Source organism: Physcomitrium patens, chromosome 4 (genome assembly GCF_059467195.1).
Source record: "Physcomitrium patens ecotype Gransden chromosome 4, ASM5946719v1, whole genome shotgun sequence".
NCBI classification, from domain to species: Eukaryota; Viridiplantae; Streptophyta; class Bryopsida; order Funariales; family Funariaceae; genus Physcomitrium; species Physcomitrium patens.
In genome coordinates, this window is record NC_143413.1 from 3,252,829 (window position 1) to 3,273,585 (window position 20,757).

At 35.5% G+C, this 20,757-nt stretch overlaps 1 protein-coding gene across 1 annotated transcript; it reads left to right on the forward strand.

The window, feature by feature from the left end:
* The first annotated feature begins 6,451 nt into the window (after nt 1-6,451).
* On the forward strand, nt 6,452-8,636 carry LOC112280923 (uncharacterized). Its single transcript, XM_024516884.3, has one exon. The coding sequence runs from the start codon at nt 7,383-7,385 to the stop codon at nt 8,520-8,522; it is 1,140 nt and encodes a 379-aa protein (XP_024372652.1). The 5' UTR covers nt 6,452-7,382; the 3' UTR covers nt 8,523-8,636.
* The last annotated feature ends 12,121 nt before the right edge of the window (nt 8,637-20,757 follow it).

A 20,757-nucleotide genomic window follows, 5' to 3' on the forward strand; every position in this document is an offset into this window, starting at 1 on the left:
TTTTTGTCTTGTCTTTTGATTTTTCTTTCAAGTTTGGTCTTTTTGATAAATTGATTGGAACAATATGTTGTCGCCCTTGTTCATACTCAAGTTGGATATCAATAAGCTACAATTATTCTTCTCAACAATGATGTTGCAATTTCTTATTTTCAAGATATAAATCATGTAGCAAAGATCGATGGTCAATCCAAACAACCATTGGCTTCTCTAATAGATAGTATTGCCACACCTTTGTGGTATGTACAATCGCTAATTACTCTCAATCACATGGAGAGTAATTGTGCTCTACCTTTTTGAGCTTATGTGATTCATACGCCATAAGTTGATGGTCCCTACCAAAGTCATATTGAAGGACTACTCCAATAGCAAAGTTGGAAGCATCAATGTTAAGCATACAAGGGAGATTAGGATCATATAGTTGCAATATTGGAGCAGTAAATAGTGCTTCCTTCAACTTATCAAAGGCATTTTGCTACTCCAATTTCTAATCAAATGGAACACTTTTCTTCAATAGGTTTGTCAATGAGGTAGTAATGTGAGCAAATTGCCAAATAAATTGGCGATAGTATCTAATAAGGCCTAAAAATGAGCAAGCTTTAGAAATATCCTTGAAGGTTGGCCAATCCTCCACTATTTTCATCTTATTTTTCTCCACATGCACACCTTCGAAAGACACCACATGCCTCAAAAAGGTGACTTCCAACTTCCAAAGTTTAAATTTTGATTGCTTGCAATAGAAGTGACTATCTTGTAGCTGGCGCAACACTTTTCATAGGTGTTGTTCATGATTTTAAGGGATTTTATTATATACAAGGATATCATTAATGAAAAAAATTATATACTTGTTCAAAAGGTTTCAAAACAATCTGTTTATGTGGCTCATGAAAGTGGCTGGAGCATTGAAAAGGCCAACGGGTAAAACCATGTCTTTTTCCAAGAGTTTGATTAATGTCTTCCATAGCTCTCCAAGTTCTTTTGGTGATAGGTGATAAATTGGTCGACTTGATGGTTTAACTCTAAGCAATAGTTTTATTTGAAACGGGGCACCTCAATCAAGAGGTACTCAATTAGGTAGGTCAGTTGGAAAGACATCCTAATATTCCCATATGAGTTGTTCTACCCATTTTACTCTTTTGACTGTCTTTTCCACCATTGATGCAAGATTTGGAACTACCATATATACTAGTTGCTTATATTGTATTTGCTTCTTCATAAAGGTCATCTCTATGAGTAAGTCTTTAGTTGAAGATTATCTTTCTTCTTCACTTGATGCGCAGGTGCAAAGAGTCTCCTTGCATCCTCTATCTATAAAAAAAAATTATCCTTGCTATCCAATTAACTTATTTATTTTCCATCTTTAACCATAGCATACCAAAGATAACATCATACCTTAGCTTTGTTACCTTGAATCTCTTCCTTCAGACATCGATGTTTCTCAATCTCAAGATTTTTTCTTCATACATTTCACTCAATACATTCTCTTGGTCATTTACAAGGTATATACTTCTTTTTTTGATGGCTTTAATTTTAATTCTAAGTTGATCGGTAATTTCAATTGAGATGCAATTTTTTGTAGAGCCACAATCTACAAGTACTCAACATGGTTGTTCCCTTAGTAGTCCTATTAGATGCACCAATCAACTATTTTTATAATTATCTGAGGCCATGCCATTTGTCTCTGAGAAACAGTAGCTATCTCCAATATTGGCATTAATCACTTTTAATAGAAAGCTTCATTTTCATGCTTTCATTCATTATCGACTTGCTGAGTTTTGAGACTATGAATCCACCTTGTCTTGTTGGTACTTGAATTTTGATATTTTGGACAACCTCCATTTTGATGGCTTGACTCTCGATAATAGAAACAAAATCCCTTTTGTACCAATATTTGTTGTCTTTATGGTATCAATAATCTTTGTAGGATATCAATCTCCATTGATATTGGTTGTTATACCATAGTATTAAATAGCAGCATAGGACTTTGTAATATAGGTTATACTCCATGATTTTTGAAATCTATAGCATTGATTTTTTTTTGCAATCCAAATTATCTCTTCAAATGTTTGTAGATTCTTTAGCTCCACCTCTAATTGGACCCCACATTTCAAACCTTGTAAGAATTGATCTATCATCTCTGCTGTCGTGTTGTGACACGACTATATGGTGAAAATATGACAAAAAAATGATATTTTAATTAATATTCTATTATCATGGTTCAACAAGCATTCAATATATTTTACAAGGCTTTTATAAAAGCCTCTAATCCTATTTTCTTCACTTAATAGCTAGTAGATAAAAACTAGTTAGTAATTTTACCTTCTAGGCTGTAGTAACTTTTTTATTGCCTTAGAAAGGCCATAAAATGGTAAAAAAAGGATAAAAAGAATAATTTATTAGCATGGTTGATACTAGGGTTAAGTTGAGGGTAGGATCGGGCTATAAAACCACTAGGATAGATTAGATTGATATCCGGGGGTCGGCCGGATATGAGACAGGGTCAAAATCCGACCTCCAGCCACTAAAACGGCCGCCTAGGGCAAAATACGGGGGTTTTTTTCAGATCGGGTTTTTGGATCGAAGAGCTAGCTTTAAGCTCTTTTCAAGGTCACTAGTTTGGTTTCATTAGGATTTGTGAGGGGAGAGCAATCGCTGCTCAAAGTTAGTGTTTATTTTGGTGTTTCGGATTTTATATAAAACATTGATGGTTTGCATTCTCAATCGGTTTGTGCAAGTCGTGTAGCATCTATGGGTCAAAATTTGGTATTGTCTGGATAGTTGGGTGTGCTAAGTGTATACAAAAATTTGTGTTAATCTAACGATGCAATCAAGAGATATTTGGGTTTTAGTACAAAGGGTTGTCGAAAGTTGGCAGTCTAGGGTTGGATAGGGTTTCTGTGATATCTGAAGATCTACTAATTGAATCGACGTAATTTTTGGCTTGGTAATAGAAGATTTGGAGATCAAGTGGCTATTCAATTTTGAGCTGGAGTTAACGGTTGACAAAGGAGAAATCACTTCTGGAGTTTCTACATCAAATTTCAAGGTTGTGGCCGAGTGTCATCAGTGCGGTTTTTGGGCGTTTTCTTGCAATCTGTAAGTTGGGTTGGGCTGAAATTTTCTGAGCATATAGAAGGCTTATACTGGTATTTGGGTGCAAAATTTCACACTAAGTGGACGGTTGGATCAAAAGTTACAGCTTATCAAAGCTCACTGGCTAGGGTTAGGGCTTGTTAAAAAAAACAAAAACAACTTAATTATAAAAGAAATAAAGCAATTGGAATATTGTATGGTTAAAATGGCTATGAGGAGTGTTTTTAAATACTTGGAAATTGATATTTCAATTATATTCTTCATACATGGATAAAATCTATCAGGATTTCTTTGTTATTTGCAAAAACAACTATACCTTCCACAGCCAGATACCCAGTGTATTCCGAGAGAAGACAACACGTAATACGACACCGCCTTTGAAACATTGTAAATTTGGAGACATAGGAATTTAAATCAAAAGACATAATCTTGCATTGACTTAGCTTGTATAAGATTTGCCAATTGATCTTACACTATCTTTTTCATATTAATAGGTCAAAATTGATTCCTAAATTCGATCTCAAATTCATCCCAATTACAAAATCTACCTTGAATTCCATAGCTTTGAACTCAATGTCGTCACAAAATGATTGTTGCATCTCTCAAATAGTTGGTTGCATATATAATTACTTCAGTGGTATTTGTTCCAGATAATTAGAGGTATTGTCGCATGTTAAAGAACCATTGACATATATCTTCTTATCTGAAAGTTCCAGAGTATGTACAAAACTTACTCAATTTCAAACTAGCAAATGTCGACTCTTTTGTCCTTGAGGCTTCTATTTGCCCTTGTAAAGTAGCTATTTGGCTTAAGAGGTGTTGTATTTGAGCCTCCATCTAGGATTGTTCTATCATATCTCTCATACTATAATTTCTCCGCTAGACTCCACTATTGTAATGCCTTTTCACCTCTCGATTGACTTTTTAAGAGTAGCTCATGGTAGCCTCAACAAAGTACCTAGTGTAATGATAATAACTAACCTTAGACTAGATAATGAATATTGATATGCTACCAAAAGTAAACAGTCTAAAACTCACTTTGATACCAATAAGATAGGACCAGACTATCTCAAAAATCCAAGACTCTTCTAATCCATAGCAACATAAAGCCTTATCACAAAATAGGACAAAACAAACGAGAACAAAATTGAATGGAACTAAATAGAATAGAACATGAAAGACAAAACCTAGCAAATGGAAATAGAACAAAATAGAAGTGAATAGAAAGATATAAAACTAAATTTTACTAAAAGAAAGGGTCCAAAGCCATACCTGACTAGATGCTTCAAAAGGCCCTAGTTAGTCCTATTTATATCTTATCTTATCACCCTAGACTTTTTAGAATATTCCAAGGTAGTTGGACCTATATAGATAACTGCTTTAAACTCATTTTTTAGAAGGTTCTATAATAGGCTCCACTTAGATAACCTCCTTAAGTTTTTTTTTAGAAGATTCTATAGTAGATTCTATTTAAATAATTATCTTAAATTCTTTCTAGAATATTCTACTATAGATCCTACTTGATCCACTAACCTAATTCCAATTCTAAAAACTTTCATGGTTCTATCTATACAATTATCTTATCTATACCCTATTACATTTTTGATGTCAAGTAAAGATGTGCCCTGTAATATAATATGTTTGTTGGAATTAAAATTGGAGCGAACATAAGACAATGAAAGAAAGACTCCAAATTCCCTCTACTCAAGGAAGATCTAAGATTCATCTCTGTCAATGTCTATTAAGTTCAAAAATTTCCAATTTCTAAACTGTAAAAGTAGTCACATGGATTGAATCATAAGATTAAAGTGTGTTGATTTAAGATTTAGATGAGTCAATTTATATTCAACTTTTAAATTTTAAATTTTATAATATATATATATATATATATATATATATATATATAATAACAAACTTATAATTTTTTAAATCACATAATTATAAATATCTAATATAAATTATTATTTTTTTGAATATATCAAAAATATTATTTTTAAAAAAAGAAAAAAATAATATCTTTTAAAAGAAACTTATTCTAAAACTCTACAACAAATAAAAATGAATTTCAACTATTAATTTATGATATTCATTTAAAATAATAATTTCGGCTTATATACTATAGTTAACAATTTATACTAAAATTTTTAAAGTTTTTTATTTGTGAAATTTTAATTTTTATGTAATCAATTTTGTATAATTTATTTTTATTTTTAAGAAAATTCTAAAAAAATAATATGTAATTTTCTTTAAATTAACATAAATATTTGATAAAAATATCTTTATATTTAATTATATCTCGATAAATCTATATAATACTATATTACTATAAAATAGCTTTTCAAAGTATTTAATTTGAAATAATAATGTTTAAATTGTGAACACATTATAGGACATGTTTATATTAATTTTATATTTTTTTGCAAAATTATTACAACTGTAATAACATTTTTCAAGATATTTTAAAGTTTTAATCTAATTAATTAATATAATTGGTTTTAGTAGGATTAAAATACGTCAATTTACTTACACAATCTATAAAATAATAATTCATATAAATATATTTAATAATTTAATAATAAGATTATTAGAAATTTTAATTGAAAAATAATATTCTCATGTATTTGAAGAAGTTACTAACTTTAAATTTGTAATACATGATTTAAATTGTTTTAGAAGTTGCAATTTTTATTATGTGAAATCAAACACTTTTTTAACGTAATTGAAATTAAAGATAATATGGAAATAGAACAATATATATATTAAATAAAAAAATATAGTAAGAAGTATAATTTTTAAAATATTTGCAATAGGATTGATATTTGACAAAGTTTCACTTGGAAATGGAAATACTAAATTCAGTGAACGAAAGCAAAAGCATGAAATGAAAAAGAAAAAAAAGAAAAGAAAAGAAAAAGGTAAAAATATGCTTCCTCGATGTGAAGCATGTGACCTTCCAGGGTAACTAAAATGAACACGTGACTATACATTTCATCCATTCATTTACACATTCATCCATCTACCTTCTCATCCAACACATTTAACACCTTTCACTGACGCCAAGCTCACACGGAAACAAGACCAATGATTACCAGATTGACTCTCATCCCCAATCAATGTGCGAAACCCTTTTCACACTGGAATGTGGTTTACTTTGAATGAACAGTGTAATGCCTGATTGAGGATAACCGTAGTTATTGTGGATGAACGTGGTGATGAGTTTCGGGTTTCGAGGACCGAGGCGGAGTGGCTAGCAACTGGGAGATGAACTCGTCGCCCGTCCACCAAGATGCCGATCACTCACGGCCCAGTGTATAATTTTGTCTGGAACTGGACCGTGTCATTCAAGGGAAATGATTTGAGAATAATGCAAGTCAAGGAATGCCTAGTCTCCGATTAGCCACAGAGTGGGTTCGAGCTGGAGATAGGCTTCGTGGCCTGCGATTTGGTGGGACTAAATGCATCGAGCATGACTGGCTGACTGATTGATCGCAGCTTTGCTACCTTTGTCAAAGATCCCCGAGCTTTGTTCTATTGAGCAAAGTTGCAGCGAGCTAGCTACCCCCACCCCCCAATCATGCTCCCTCTCCGCTCAATGCAGCAATCAGTCCCCTCATTGCCTAATGTTCTCCGTTATCTCCTTCGTTTAGCACATTCCGTTTCTCTCTCTTTGTCTTATGAGAGACGAGATTAGATCGGGTATTGTGATGTGATGAGATGAGCTGAGATCGGACCTGGTGAGATCTCTGGTGGTGGTTTGGTTTTATGGCAACAAACAGGTTATAGTTGTCGATGATTATGATCTGCAGCTAGGGTGGAGAGGAGCGCTCCTGTGAAGGCTTGTTTTCGTTGCTTAGGTCAGGGTTGTGCGAGTTGCCGTGGGAACGATCACAACGACGTCAAGTAGTTCTGTGTTATTTTTTGCCGCAATGTTATGGCAGATCAGTTTGTTTGGATTGAGACGTACTCTCGCGGCCTTCTGAGAGTGGGACCAATTGAGAACAGGGGGTCAGAATCAAGTGGCGTGTTAGCAGTTTTTGGTACTGTATTTTTAGGACTAGGGTAGCGCTGCAGTATGATTTGACTTGGTCGAAGCAGGAGAGAGTCTTCAAGGAGACACATAGCTTCCACAATTTTGGAGTCAGTTCCTAAATTCAGATCTGTTGAACAAATTCTAGTGAGAAACGCAACCTCATTGGAAAAAATTACGGTGACTCTTTCGGCTGAAATTGGTCACAATCTTCCAAGTTTGAATTCGGATTAGATAATCACCTACAGAGTTCAGAGTTAAGACGATGGATCGGCAGCATGAGCCCAGGGCACTGGACTTTGGGAAGCTCAACGATATGGAAGCTCAAGAATATGACGAGGAGGCAGCTCTCCTTGACTACATCTCTGCTCGTCAAAAGCAAACCATTGTGGAAAGTGCTCGTTGGACTGGATACTCTGAAACCCACCCCATTATGCAGGTTTTGGACATAATGCGAGAATCCACAACGATTCTCCGAAAACACAGCAGTATTCTTCTTGTCATGGGATTAATTTTCGCAGTCCCACTGTCGATACTACTCCTTTCAGATGTACCGCTCCTATTTCCGGTAATGGATGATTTTGTCAGACTGATGCAACTCGCTGCGGAGCAAAGGTTCGGCCAAAAGTCGCACCGAACTGGGTACAGGAGACTGGCCGAAATTGTGATGTCCAATGTGGTGGACATCCCACTCTCGGCGTTATTCTCCCCACTCCTCAAAGCAGGAGTGGCTTACGTCGTGGCCTCCACCTACATTCGTAAGAGAGTAACGTTGACGGAAGTTCTAGAAATCATGCAAAAAATTGGGGTTCTCCTGGTGCAGACCTTCCTGTGGACTTGCTCGGTGTATTTAACCTTCAGCTCCATGTTTGCCGCACTGTTGTGGCTTGCTTCAAGGATCAGCAAAGCCTCCACCATCTTCACCAACGCGAGTCTCTTGGCAGTTGTCTTCGTTGGACTGACTCTGGTTGTGGGATTAGCATTTGTGAATGTCATGTGTAATCTTGCCTATGTTGTGACTATTCTAGAAGGAGCTCATGCGAGACAAGCTCTTGTGCAAAGCATTCGACTTCTCAAAGGAAAGTTCCAGGTGTCGCTGCTACTCTTTCTGATCACTAATGTAAACGCCGCTCTGCTAGACATCCTGTTTGAGTTTCACATTATTCAGAACGCTGATGCATCACTCGGGCACGAGAAGTATTGGGAGGCGCCATTGCTCGTAAGCATGCACTCGTTTGTACACCTCTTCGACGCCATTATGGTTTGCGTCTTGTATTACATATGCAAGGGGTCTGAAATAGAGAGTGGGGGGCTTCACTGTGTTCCAGATCATCATTCTAGACCTAATGATCTGACAGAGGCGAGGTCACCCGTCACAGTTAGATCACCCTTCGCAGTTCGCTGAGCCGATCCTGCACATATATTTGTACATTTCTCTGTAACTGGTCAATTTGACATCAATTGGGTTGCGCACGCGGAAACAACCCGCACCCTATTTCCCACTCCTTTTCTGCCATCATACTGTTCCATTGCACAAGCTCACCTTCAAATCCATGATCTCATCCTTGATTATGGAGTTGCAATGTCTACCAACCTTCCGTTCATCGCAGAATGGTGTGTAAATCTATTTTCTTTACACTCGGCCACACCTGACACTCACAGCCATTTGGACATCGGCTATGCAAAAATGCAAAGTAGTAGCTAAAGTTCGAAACATAAACCCAACGCGTAGTATTTCCATGGGAGCTCAACCTGAGAAGCTGTAGATATTGACAGTTTCACCAATCCCTAACCCTAGCTTCTATCATGGGTTGGGCGGAATGGCACTTCGGAAGGGAGTTCCTACCGACGGTACTAAATGCGAGCGTCACACTGCAGATCGACGGCTATTCTCGGCGGAGTTGAGGATGAGAAAACCACATAGACCACGTCAAGCAACCTTCGGCACATAAATGAAGGGTGCCCACAATTTATAAAAGCGAAGTCTTCGCAATGGACCATAATTACGGCCTCGAAGGTCTCTCAGATTCGTCGCAATGCTGTATGACGTGAATTTCCAAGGGTAGCTGAGAATTGCGAAGACCCAAGTCAAGATTCAGAAACCCACCGGAGAAGGTGAGGCCGCGGAGCCACAGCAGGAAGCCCGCAAATCGAGTCACGGAGAGTCGTCCTTGCCGCAGCTGTGTGGCTCTTCGTTCATTCGTGGCTTTGCCTTTTTATTTACTTTTTTCGATAAAGAAAAGGTTCTTCAATTACTTAAAAAAGAATACAGGCTACGAAGTGTTGGTGAGTATATGATTTGATATTGACAACGGAAAGTTTTTATCGTGCTCAGATTGAATGAAAAAAAATAATTAAATAAATAAAAATGCTTTGTTCAGTACTTGAATGGTTTTGTCGAGATGTGGAAGTTGTTATAACTCATAATGTTGACATGCTTCTAGAAAAAAATCAACTGGTTGAAAATTAACCCTTTTACTCCTCTATATTTCATTTTTAAACTATAATATACATAATAAAAAATATACTTCCAAGTTTCATATTACAATAATATATATTTTTTGTGGAAGCTAGGATGCCTTGACAAAAGGCTAGGATGCTCCGCCTAAGAAGGCCACCAGAAGGAAGAACCCTTCCAAGAGAGTTGTTGGGTCTCCAAGTGGGAGAGCCGGTATGTTAGAAGGAAAAGCGGGCACCCAAGACAATGGTGTCCAGAATGAAGAGACCCAAGGGGTTCGAATAACTCGAGTGGAGTTGTCGAAGAAGCACCACGCAAAGAGGATACTCAAAAGTTAAGTTCTTCCTCCTCAAGTAGAGAAAGTGAAGCCACAAAATCTGGAGAGAGTGAGAAAAGGAATCTAAGCAAAAGCAAGGAACCTTTGAAAAGGAAGCAAGGCAACTCTTTAAGAGAAGAGCCAATCAATCAAGTCCAAAGTTCAAGAGCAGACATCAAGGTCACCTTGTCCTTCACGGAACTTATGAAGTTAGTAAGGTCGGAAGTAGCAAGTGACAGGAAGCGGTGGATGGACGAAAAGGAAGTTGAAAGGGGTACCTTAACTAAGGTTTTTGCTCCCTAGAAATGGAGTGATGTGGAGGAAAGGAGACCCATGAGGTAATTCCTCGAAGAAGTGGAAGTTTGGTTTGAAGCCATAGACATCGAAGGAGCAAGGAGAATCAAAACCTTGACAACCTTGCTTGAAAGCACTGCCTTAGAGTGGTACTTAGCAGAGAAGAACAAGACACTAGACGGAATAGAGAAGACATGGGAGGAAGTAAAGGAAATGTTGATGGCATGTTTCATGCCAAGGCATCAACATTTCTTAGATGGAATTGCCATGATCCACTTGAAACAGGGTGTGGAAAAAGGTTCCTTCAAAAATTGTGCTCGAGAGTTTCAAGCCAAAATGGTGTCTTGTAAAAGAATGAATGAGTATGCAAAGTAAGTGTGTTTCTATGCGAGTCTTGAAGAGGCCAGTAGGCACAAATACTTTGAAAGAGAGTCGGTTCTTGAGACCTTAAAAAAAGCTTTGGCCTTGGTTGATCAACTCATGGTGGAGAGCTCCGCAAGTGGAATTAGTCATGGAAGTTGGAAGAAAAAGGTTTCTTAGCCAAAGAAGTCCAAACAAGATAAGGACAAAAACTTCAAAAGGAAGTTTGAGTCAGACATTCACAAGGCTTAGAGAGATTGAGGAAGCAAGGAGAAAAAGTCCCGCCATGATAATGATATTTGCTATAGGTGCCAATAAAGTGGTCAACTGGCTAAGGATTGCTCCGGCAACTCCGAAACCATGTCATTCTTAAGGACAAGAACATGATAAAGATAAATAAACAAGTGAAACTTTTTTCATAGAAAGATGACAAAATAGAAATAACTTGATATATATATTAAGAAAGAAACTAGAATGGCTATTGCCAAAAGTCAAGAAAACTAGAGATCCTTGAAACTAGATTGGAAGCAAGAAAAGAGTGACAAGAGTGAAGAAAGCTTCACTCTTGTCTCTATATATACTATCTAACTAGGGGCTACGTGGCAATGTTCTATAAGACCTCCAATATGTGTTGACTTTGTAGGATACATGCCTTGACTTACAAGGCAAGTTTTTCTATGTGTGGGCCACATAATTAGCTTGGTCTTCAAGCTAATAACATGTGTGGCACATGGCAAACTTGTTGACCACGTTTCTAATCCAAAAAGCCAATTAAAGACACCTATGAAGTCAAAGCAGCATCTATGGAGCTTCTAGGAAGCTTTCATATCAAATACTATAGAATTAAATTACATTTATTTGCTTTTATTTACTTCTACCTATTTATACATGTAATTACTGGCTTACATGAGTATGTTCGTGACATTACCCCCCTTCTAGAGACGATCCCACGAGAAGCGGTCATCATATGTTGAGGAGATCTATGATGCAACAAATTATATTCGCCACATACTTTGATCTTTATTCTCTTTGAACATATTTGATAGGGCCTCTCAACGATCGGTAGTATTTCATACCAAGGCAGGAAGACCACCCAATTATTTGATCATTGTTGAGGCCTTCATAACTTCCTTCAAATAAAACATTTGGAACACCATCAGGAGTTGTTCCTACCTCTAGTAAAATCACCAAACATCGGGAGTCCCTTCTAAGATTGTGATACCTAATGCATTGTATTTTGCCATCTATTCGAGGAAGAACATGTCGTTCTTGAAGATCTTCATCTCGATTGTGTCGTCTTGAAGATTGTGACAATTGTAATGTCTCGTCTAGCAAGTCAACAAATGAAGGCTCTTGAGTCAAATCCGCTAGATGTTGGTTCTCCATTTCTTGAGCATCACAACTACAAAGAAGCTACAAACAAGGATTGAAAGTAAAATGTTATCTTGCCTAGATCTTTTTTTTTTTGTAAGGAAGGTTTTCATCTTAATTTTGATGGATGTTGTGGATGAAAAGTCTCCACCGCCTTTGCTGCATTTACAAGATTCTTTACTGGCTCCCATGTGTGTTCACTAATATCATATCTGCGCCAATGGACAAGATATTCTAATTTATTTCGACGCTACCTTGAATCTAAGACTTCTTCCATTTCAAATTCTTCATTATTATCTACTTTTATAAGAGGAGGTAGAGCTTGTCTTTTTTTTGGTATGTCTCCTATCTTGTATAGTTCAAGAAGAGACATGTGGAATACTAGATGGATTTTCATTGACTCCAATAGATGTAAACAATATGCAAATCGATTGATTTGTGTAGAAATAGAAAATGGTCCAAGCCTCCAATAGTCCAACTTGTCACAAGGACGAGTGGTCTTGATATTGCGATGAAGTAACCATACCTTATCACCCATGTGGAATGGTGGTTGTTCCTTTCGATAAACATCTGTTTTGACCTTTTGTTGTTCTTGAGCTTCTTTTAATTGTGCCTTCATCGTTGCATGTAGCTCTGACAAATGAATTGCCAAATCTTTCATACTAGGATTATCAACTTTTGAAAAGTCAAAAGTATCAAGTCATAGATGATAACCATAATTAGCAAAGAAAGGTGTTTGTTTTGTAGGAAAATATACCGTATTATTGTAAGCAAACTCTGCCAATGGCAAAAGAATTGTCCAATCATCTTGTTGGTAGTTAAAGGTACATCTTAAATACTGCTCCAGAACTTGATTAACATGCTTCGTTTGTCCATTAGTTTGAGGATGGAATGCCGAAGATTGGATTATATCCACTTTTAGAATCTTGAAAAGAGTCCGCCAAAATCTTGATATAAATTGAGTTCTTTTATCTGATATAATATCCTTTTATAATCCATGATAGCGATAGATATTGTGAAGAAAGAGCTTAGTTGTTTCTTCACTTGTGATAGATTTTGTACATGGTACAAAATGTGCCATCTTGGTAAAACGATCTACTATCACGAATATAGAGTCATAAGAACCTGAGATTAGAAGATCCGTGATAAAATCCATAGAAATAGAAGACCATGGTTGTTCTGGAATGGATAATGGCTGAAAAAGTCCATAAAGTTGATGACGAGGAGTTTTTGATCTTGAGCAAATATCACAATATTGTACAAAATCTTTGACTGCTTTCTACATTTGTGGCCACCAAAAGTCCCTGGATATTAGTTCCAAAGTTTTATTATACCTAAAATGTCTTACTACTGGGAAGTCATGACAAGCTTGAAGAATACGTAATCGAGCTTCACCTTCTAGAACATATAGGCGTCCCTCAAAATATAGTAGATTCTTCTTGAATTCAAACTTAGAAGTATCATGAGACTTTGAAGGATTTCTCTTCATATCACGATGTCGGGATAGAGAGGTTTTGCCTCAAGAAAGCGTTGGGCTTCTGGTTGTCACTAATTGCTCAATCAAGCTTAAAATAAGGAAACTCTAAATTCATATATATAAGTTCTCTTTTTGGGAAAATTACACCAAATACTTAGGTCTTAAATAACCAACAACACCCAAAATATATTAGAAGTATTCTAAGACCTTGTATATCCTTATATGGAAATTCTCCTGAACCTCAACACCTCATAACTCTTGATCCAACCGTCCAAATAAGTTCAAAATTTACATGAATTACTGATATGTTATTGTTAATTTTTACAACAAATTTCAACCGCAAATTCGTTGCGGATCTTGAGATATCTTCAAAACCCTAATAGTCGCTTCAAACCCTAATCTTTATATACCCGCGCGCAATTTTCTTCATATCTCACAAACCATAAGTCTAAATGCCACGAAACTTGTATAGATAGCTTTTTAACACAAATTTTTACATTCTGTCAAAGTTTGAGCCAAAATTTCGTTCGAAAACTCAAGTTATGGCTCCTAACACTACTTTGAACAAAACCGCTCACTTACTGCCTTTGATTTGAATGCACTGTCTTTAACTCCCTATAACTCCTTCACATAAACTCCAAATGCAAAATTTCCTCCACAAAAAATGTATGTCTTGAAGTTGCCCTTTCAGCCGCACCTTTTGATCTCCAAAAGCTTCCGTAAGACTCCTCTTAAACTCAAAAGAGTAACAGTAGGTCTCAAATTGATACCTTAACTTCAAACGGCTATAACTTATTCACCCTAACTCCAAACCCTATAAAATTTGCACAAAAATTGTAGCCAAAATCCTAAGCTTTACAACCCTTGCCTCTGATTTCCTAATGGCCTCTTTGAAGTCGCCGAAACCCTTATCAAGGTCGCGGGCAGCCTCCTAAAAGCCCATTGGGCATGGATTTCGACCAATGGGGATGAAGATCCTTATTTCTACCTTCATCCAACCATGCCTTGGTTTCATCCCTCCCAATTAACCTCCTATTATTTTAAATCTTCATCTTTAGGCCCCTATCTCTTCTCAAGCCTTCATACTTAACATTAAGGTTCTATAACTTTTATATACTATAATCAAACTAAGTAAGGAAAAAAAAATAAAGTTTTTTTCATACCAACTCTTTTTAATTTAATCTATTATCCACTCTAACATACATTTAGATTTATTAACATTTAATGTGTTCTAAATAATTTTTACATACTATAAGCATTTACACTATGACAACGAATAAGAAGATCAGAAGACATACTTGACTAAACTTGCTTAATGAAAGTTGAATCAACAGTTAGTATTGATTTCATTGCTTGAAAATGAAGTTACTTTTGCTTCAAGAGAATTGTTCGTTGTTGATCAAAAGCAGCATCTCTTTCCTTTGGTGCAAGATAAGATTATCTAGAGAGTGCATCTAACAAACCTTGTTGTTTTCTTGGTCGATAAGTGATCTTGAATTTGAATCTTGACAAAGACATATTCCATCGGGCTTGGCAATGATTCAAAACATGTCTTGATATAAAATATTCAAGGTTCTTGTAATTTATATATATTGTGACTAGGCTAGAAGCACCTTCTAGATAATGGCGCCATTCTTGAAACGAATCCACGATAGCAAGAAGTTCTTTATCGTAGATTTCGTAGTTGATCTCGATTGCTGAAAATTTTTTAGAATGAAAAGTTTATCATCAGTTCCCATTTGTGACAATACGGCATCCAAAACAAAGTCTGATGCATCTATTTCCATAAGAATGGCTTAGAAAAATCGACGCTATATAAGTTTGGTGCAGAAACAAAGGCTGTCTTCAAAGCTTCAAATGCTACTACTGCTTCTTAATTCCATTGAAGTTTGTCTTTACAAGTCAAACGTGTAAGTGGAGCTACAACTTGAGAGAAGTCTCTGATGAAGATTTGATAGTAGTTGGCAAATCCCAAAAAGCATTGGACATCTCTTACCATTTTTGGGATCTTCCAATCCATAATAGTTTGAACTATTTAGGATCCATCATAAGTCCATCATTTGAAATGATGTATCTTAAGAAGTCGACTTGAGTAGTGTGAAATATACACTTTTCTATCTTAGTATAGAATCTTGCATCTCTTAATTTTTATAATACTAGGCAAACATGAAGTTCATATTCTTTTTGATTTTTAGAATAGATTAAAATGTCGTCTAGGTAACACACAAAAAAATCATCTAAAAACTCCCAACAAACATCATTGATTAGATGTTGGAATACTGCTGGTGCATTTGTAAGTCCAAAAGGCATGACATTGTATTCAAAATATCCATACCTTGTTTGAAACGTAGTCTTCTATTTATCTCCTTCTTTGATGCATACCAAATTGTATGCTCCCTGTAGATCTATTTTTCTATAGATCTTAGCTTGATTTAACTGATCAAGAAGTTTAGATATCAAAGGTAGCGGGTACCTATTTTTGATAGTGATTATGTTGAGTCCTCGATAATCAACACATATCCGCAATGATCCATCTTTTTTCTTCACAAATAAAATTAAAGCTCTTGCTGGAGATTTGGAATGGCATATGAAGTTCTTGGCCAAGTTTTCTTCAATATATTCCTTGAGTTTAGCCAACTCATTTTGAGATAAATTATAGATTGGTCCGAATGGCAGTTGTGCTCCTTCCTGAAGGTCAATTGAGTAGTCATAGGAATGATATTCTGGAAGAGTATCCGTATTCTTTTTTCTCCAGTATATCTTAAAAATCTTGATGTTGGCTTGGAATGCCACTTGAAGTCTTTCCACCAATAAAAATAGATGTGGCATAAATGACACAAGGTAATTCTTTTTTTGCAGCATGCAAGAAAGCACTTGCACCTACAAATATAGGTTTAATTATACTAGACTTATGACTTTCTACTTGATTAACTACACTTTTAGTTATACTTTCAAAAAACCCAAGACTACGAGAAGTTCAACCTATTTTAGGGTTATATTTTTTTAGCCATGATAAACCTAAAATGATTGGATTAGAAGGGGATCTAATGATATTAAATATTATAAAGCTACTATGACCATTAGTTGCTATTTCTATAAGAAGGATTTTATGAGTAATATCTCTTGAAGACAACAGACGACCATCTATGACTTCTACATGAACAAGTTTAGTTTTCTTTACTAAAAATATGCTATGTCTTTTTGCAAATTTTTTATCTAAAAAACATGTTGAGGCTCTTGAATCTAGCAAGGCAGAGGCTTTGAGATGTTTAGGTCCTAGAATAATATTTATTGTAAAACATGGAGAGGGTTCTGAAGAGAGGATAGGACCTTCACTAGGCGTTGTACAAGATTCCAACCACACGATCTCTATTATAGCTGGACAAATTTATTTTCTGACATGCTATCTTTTTTGATCACAGTACTCCTCATTTTATGGTTGCGTTGCTTCTTTGGACAATGTTGAGCATTATGCTTAGGTTCTCTAAAATATAAGCACAATCCTTCTTGACGACGATGAGTCTTTTCTAGCTCAATAAGAGGTTTGAAACGTACTACATTAATTTACACATCTTCTACTTCTAAATGTATGTATTGAAGAGGTGTTGGTATTGCCATTGAATTATAGTAACGTTGAGGTCCACTTGTATGGTTCTCAGATCGGAATTCAAAAAGATAATTTTCGCACTTCATAGCAAAGTTAATTGCTTGACTCAATATTTGAGGATTAGGTAAGTTGAGCATTAATTTTTTATCTCATATTGTAATCCATAGAAAAATTGGTTAATAAGTGCAGTATCATCCCACTTGATATCAATTGGAAGTTGTCAAAATTGTGAAGCATACAACATTATTGGTCAATTTCCTTGTCATAGAATACGGATCTTATTGGTTGCAACATGAATTACATCATGTTCTCCATACATGGATCGAAACTCTGCCAAAAAAGCCTTTAGATTATCCAATATTAGATCTCATCGTTCAAGAAAAGATGAAAATCATGATAATGTTGAAACTGAAAGAAGCGTATCAATGAATCTAACTTGTGATCTCGGATTTAGATAGCTTTGGGTTTGAAGTTCAATCACAAATTACACTTGATTGATAAATCCTCGAAACCTGGATCTAGTACCATTAAACTTCTCAAGTAGAAAAATTCTTGGTTCATTAATACTAGAAGGGCATTCTACCATAGGAGTATGGACATGATTTGGTGTAGATGTTGATGCAACTCCAATCATTTCTATATCATCACTTCCTGCCAATCTTGTTGCTCCTTGTGGTGGTAAATTGAGTTGATGCATCGTAAGAATTAATTCCTTCAATTGCTCTTACATTTGTGCCATTGCACTCTTCATTTTAGCAAGTTCTATCATGATAACATTTTAAAAAGAGAAGATGTCTAATATCGCTCAAGACAAATAGAAGAGAGGACTTGAGAATAAAGAAAATACTAAGGACAATATCAATTTAGAAGAGGATAATCCGTAACTTCTAATATGCTTGTATCTTATCAAGAAAAAGGGGTAATCTACTCTTAATCAAGATTAGACAAAGCTTTGATATTATAGATGTACTCTTATCAATCTGTCAAGGACAAGAATATGATAAAGGCAAATAAATAAGTGAGACTTCTCTCATAGAAAGATGACAAAATAGAAATAACTTGATATATATATTAAGTAAGAAACTAGAATAGCTATTGTCAAAAGCCAAGAAAACTAGAGACCCTTGAAACTAGACTGGAAGCAAAAAAAGAGTTGACAAGAGTGAAGAAGGCTTCACTCTTGTCTCTATATATACTATCTAATTAGGGGCTACGTGGCGATGTTGTATAGGACCTCCAATATGTGTTGACTTTGTAGGATACATGCCTTGACTTACAAGGCAAGTTTTTCTATGTATGAGCCACATAGTTAGCTTGGTCTTCAAGCTAACAATATGTGTGGTACATGGCCAACTTGTTGACCATGTTTCTAATCCAAAAAATCAATTAAAAATACTTATAAAGTCAAAGCAGCGTCTATGAAGCTTCTAAGAAGCTTTTATATCAAATACTATAGAATTAACTTACTTTTATCTACTTTTACTTACTTCTACCTATTTATATATGTAATTACTAGCTTACATGAGTATGTCCGTGACAGTCATTAAAAGATAATAAGGTACTTTCTTTGTTAAGAGAAAGTGTATCCCTAAGCCTTGTTTTTGCATGCTTTATCCAATGCCAAAGTGGGAGTGTAAGAGGAGTAATCTTTGTTGGAAGAAAGAACTAAGGTGATGAAAAACCTTCACCTTCGAGCCTTAGTGCTTGAAGGTGGCTTTAAGGTTGAATTGAATATTTTAAGTCATCATATAGGGTTAGTTTATTTTAAAGGAAAATTTAGTAGAACTAACATTTTTCTTTTGCTTGATTCAAGAGCCATCGACTTGTTTGTAAGTACAAGCTGTACCAAATGAATGAAGTTAAAGGTGGTCATAATTAAAGAGCTTGTCAAAGTAACGTTTGCACAAAGAAGCAGCTGGGCTACACAAGTAGTAAGCTTGAGTTTTGATGTGGGTAATACCAAATTCATTGAGGATTTCACAGTGTATGATCTTAGCGGTGTAGATTTTATATTAGGCAATACCTTTCTTAACTCTTGTGGAGTTGAGATTAGAAGGAGATCTAGACTAGAAGTGGTGATGGTGAGAACAAAAAGAAAGCCTGAAGTCCTCAACCATATCCGTGAGTCTAGTTTAGGTGGCCTTGGAATTTAGTTAGTGAGCCAAGGGCAACTAACTGGTATTACATTTTGTTTGTTGGCTTCGGATTGTACAATAAATAATGTGAATATTCAATAAAAACTTAAGTGTCTATCTCAAAGCGTTTTGAATGTATTGAACAAGTTTAAAGATATGGTTACTAACGAACTATTGAGTGACCTACCTCCAAGAAGGGAGGTGGATCACAAGATAGAACTAGTGTTGGGTATAATCTCATCTAGTAAGGTCCCATGTAGACTGAATTAGAAAGATTTGGAAGAGTTGAAAAGGTAGCTAACTGAGTTATTAGTTAAAGGTTACATTAGACTAGGAAAGTTGCTATTTGAAGCCCCACTCCTTTTTGTAAGCAAAAAGGAAGGAAATCTTCGAATGTATGTAGACTACAGGGTGCTCAATAAGATCATCGTGAAGAACAACTATTTGCTATCGAGGACAGACAACCTCATGGATAGATTAGCCAATTCTAAGTTCTTCACGAATATAGATTTGAAATCCAACTAGTATTAGATTTGAGTAGCTGAAGAAGACGTTGACAAGAGTGCCTGTAGAATAAGGTATAGATCGTACAAGTTCATGGTGATGCCATTTGAGTTATGCAATGCCCCGGCTATCTTCACTACTATAATGAACTCAATTTTCGATCAAGAAACTGATAAGTTTGTGATCATCTATATTGATGATATTTTGATATACTCAAAGTAAGAACATGATCATATTAAGCATGTTGAAGCAGTGCTTCAAAAGTTAAGGGACAATAAACTCTATGTCAATGCGGAAAAAAGTGAGTTTGTACTTCAAGAGAACGGGTTCCTAGGTCATGTCTGTAATAATGAAGGGATCAAAGCCAATGCCAAAAAGTTAAGAGCAATCAGAGAGTGGGAAGCACCACTAATGCAAAAAGGGGTTAGAGCCTTCTTGGACTTGATAAACTATTATAGAAAGTTCTTAATGGACTTCTCTACGATTACGGGACCCCTCTCGGATTTACTAATCAAAGACAACAAGAAATTTCAATGGAGTGTCAAATACCAAGAAGCATTTGATACACTCAAGTAAGCCTTAACAAGTTCTGAACTCCTAAGGTACCCTGACTTTAATAAAGACTTTGAAGTATACATGATGTCATGTTGTGGTTCGGCTACTATATGAAAATAATGTAATTATGTACTTAATATATAATTTATTAAGTAATATGGTGAGAGCCATGTTAGTAGATTTTAGTTGGTTGTAGAATATAATTTGATTATTACCTTGAAAAGAAGTTGTTTAAAAATATTACTAGAGAACTTGTATAACTTTAATTTCCTTTTGATAGTGGCTTTTAAGATTGATTTTGGTTGATAGTAACTTCTAAATATTTAGAGTCACCTTGTTAGACATTGGTGACCTTTGGAAACTTATTTTAGTTCTTTTATTTGATGTTTAGAGCATAAATTATGTAAATCTTATAAGAAAAAAGATTGAAGAAGGATTTTGGTAGCAAAGGGAGTAATTAGGGCACCAATATAGATGAATGGAGATGAATGATGAAAATCTCCATTCCTATTAATTAAAAATCATTACCAATGGACTTTGAGGAGGCTACCTGAGGCCATATT

Coding starts and splice junctions, on each gene's coding strand:
- LOC112280923 (XM_024516884.3), top strand. CDS start 7,383: ATGGATCGGCAGCATGAGCCCAGGGCACTGGACTTTGGGAAGCTCAAC.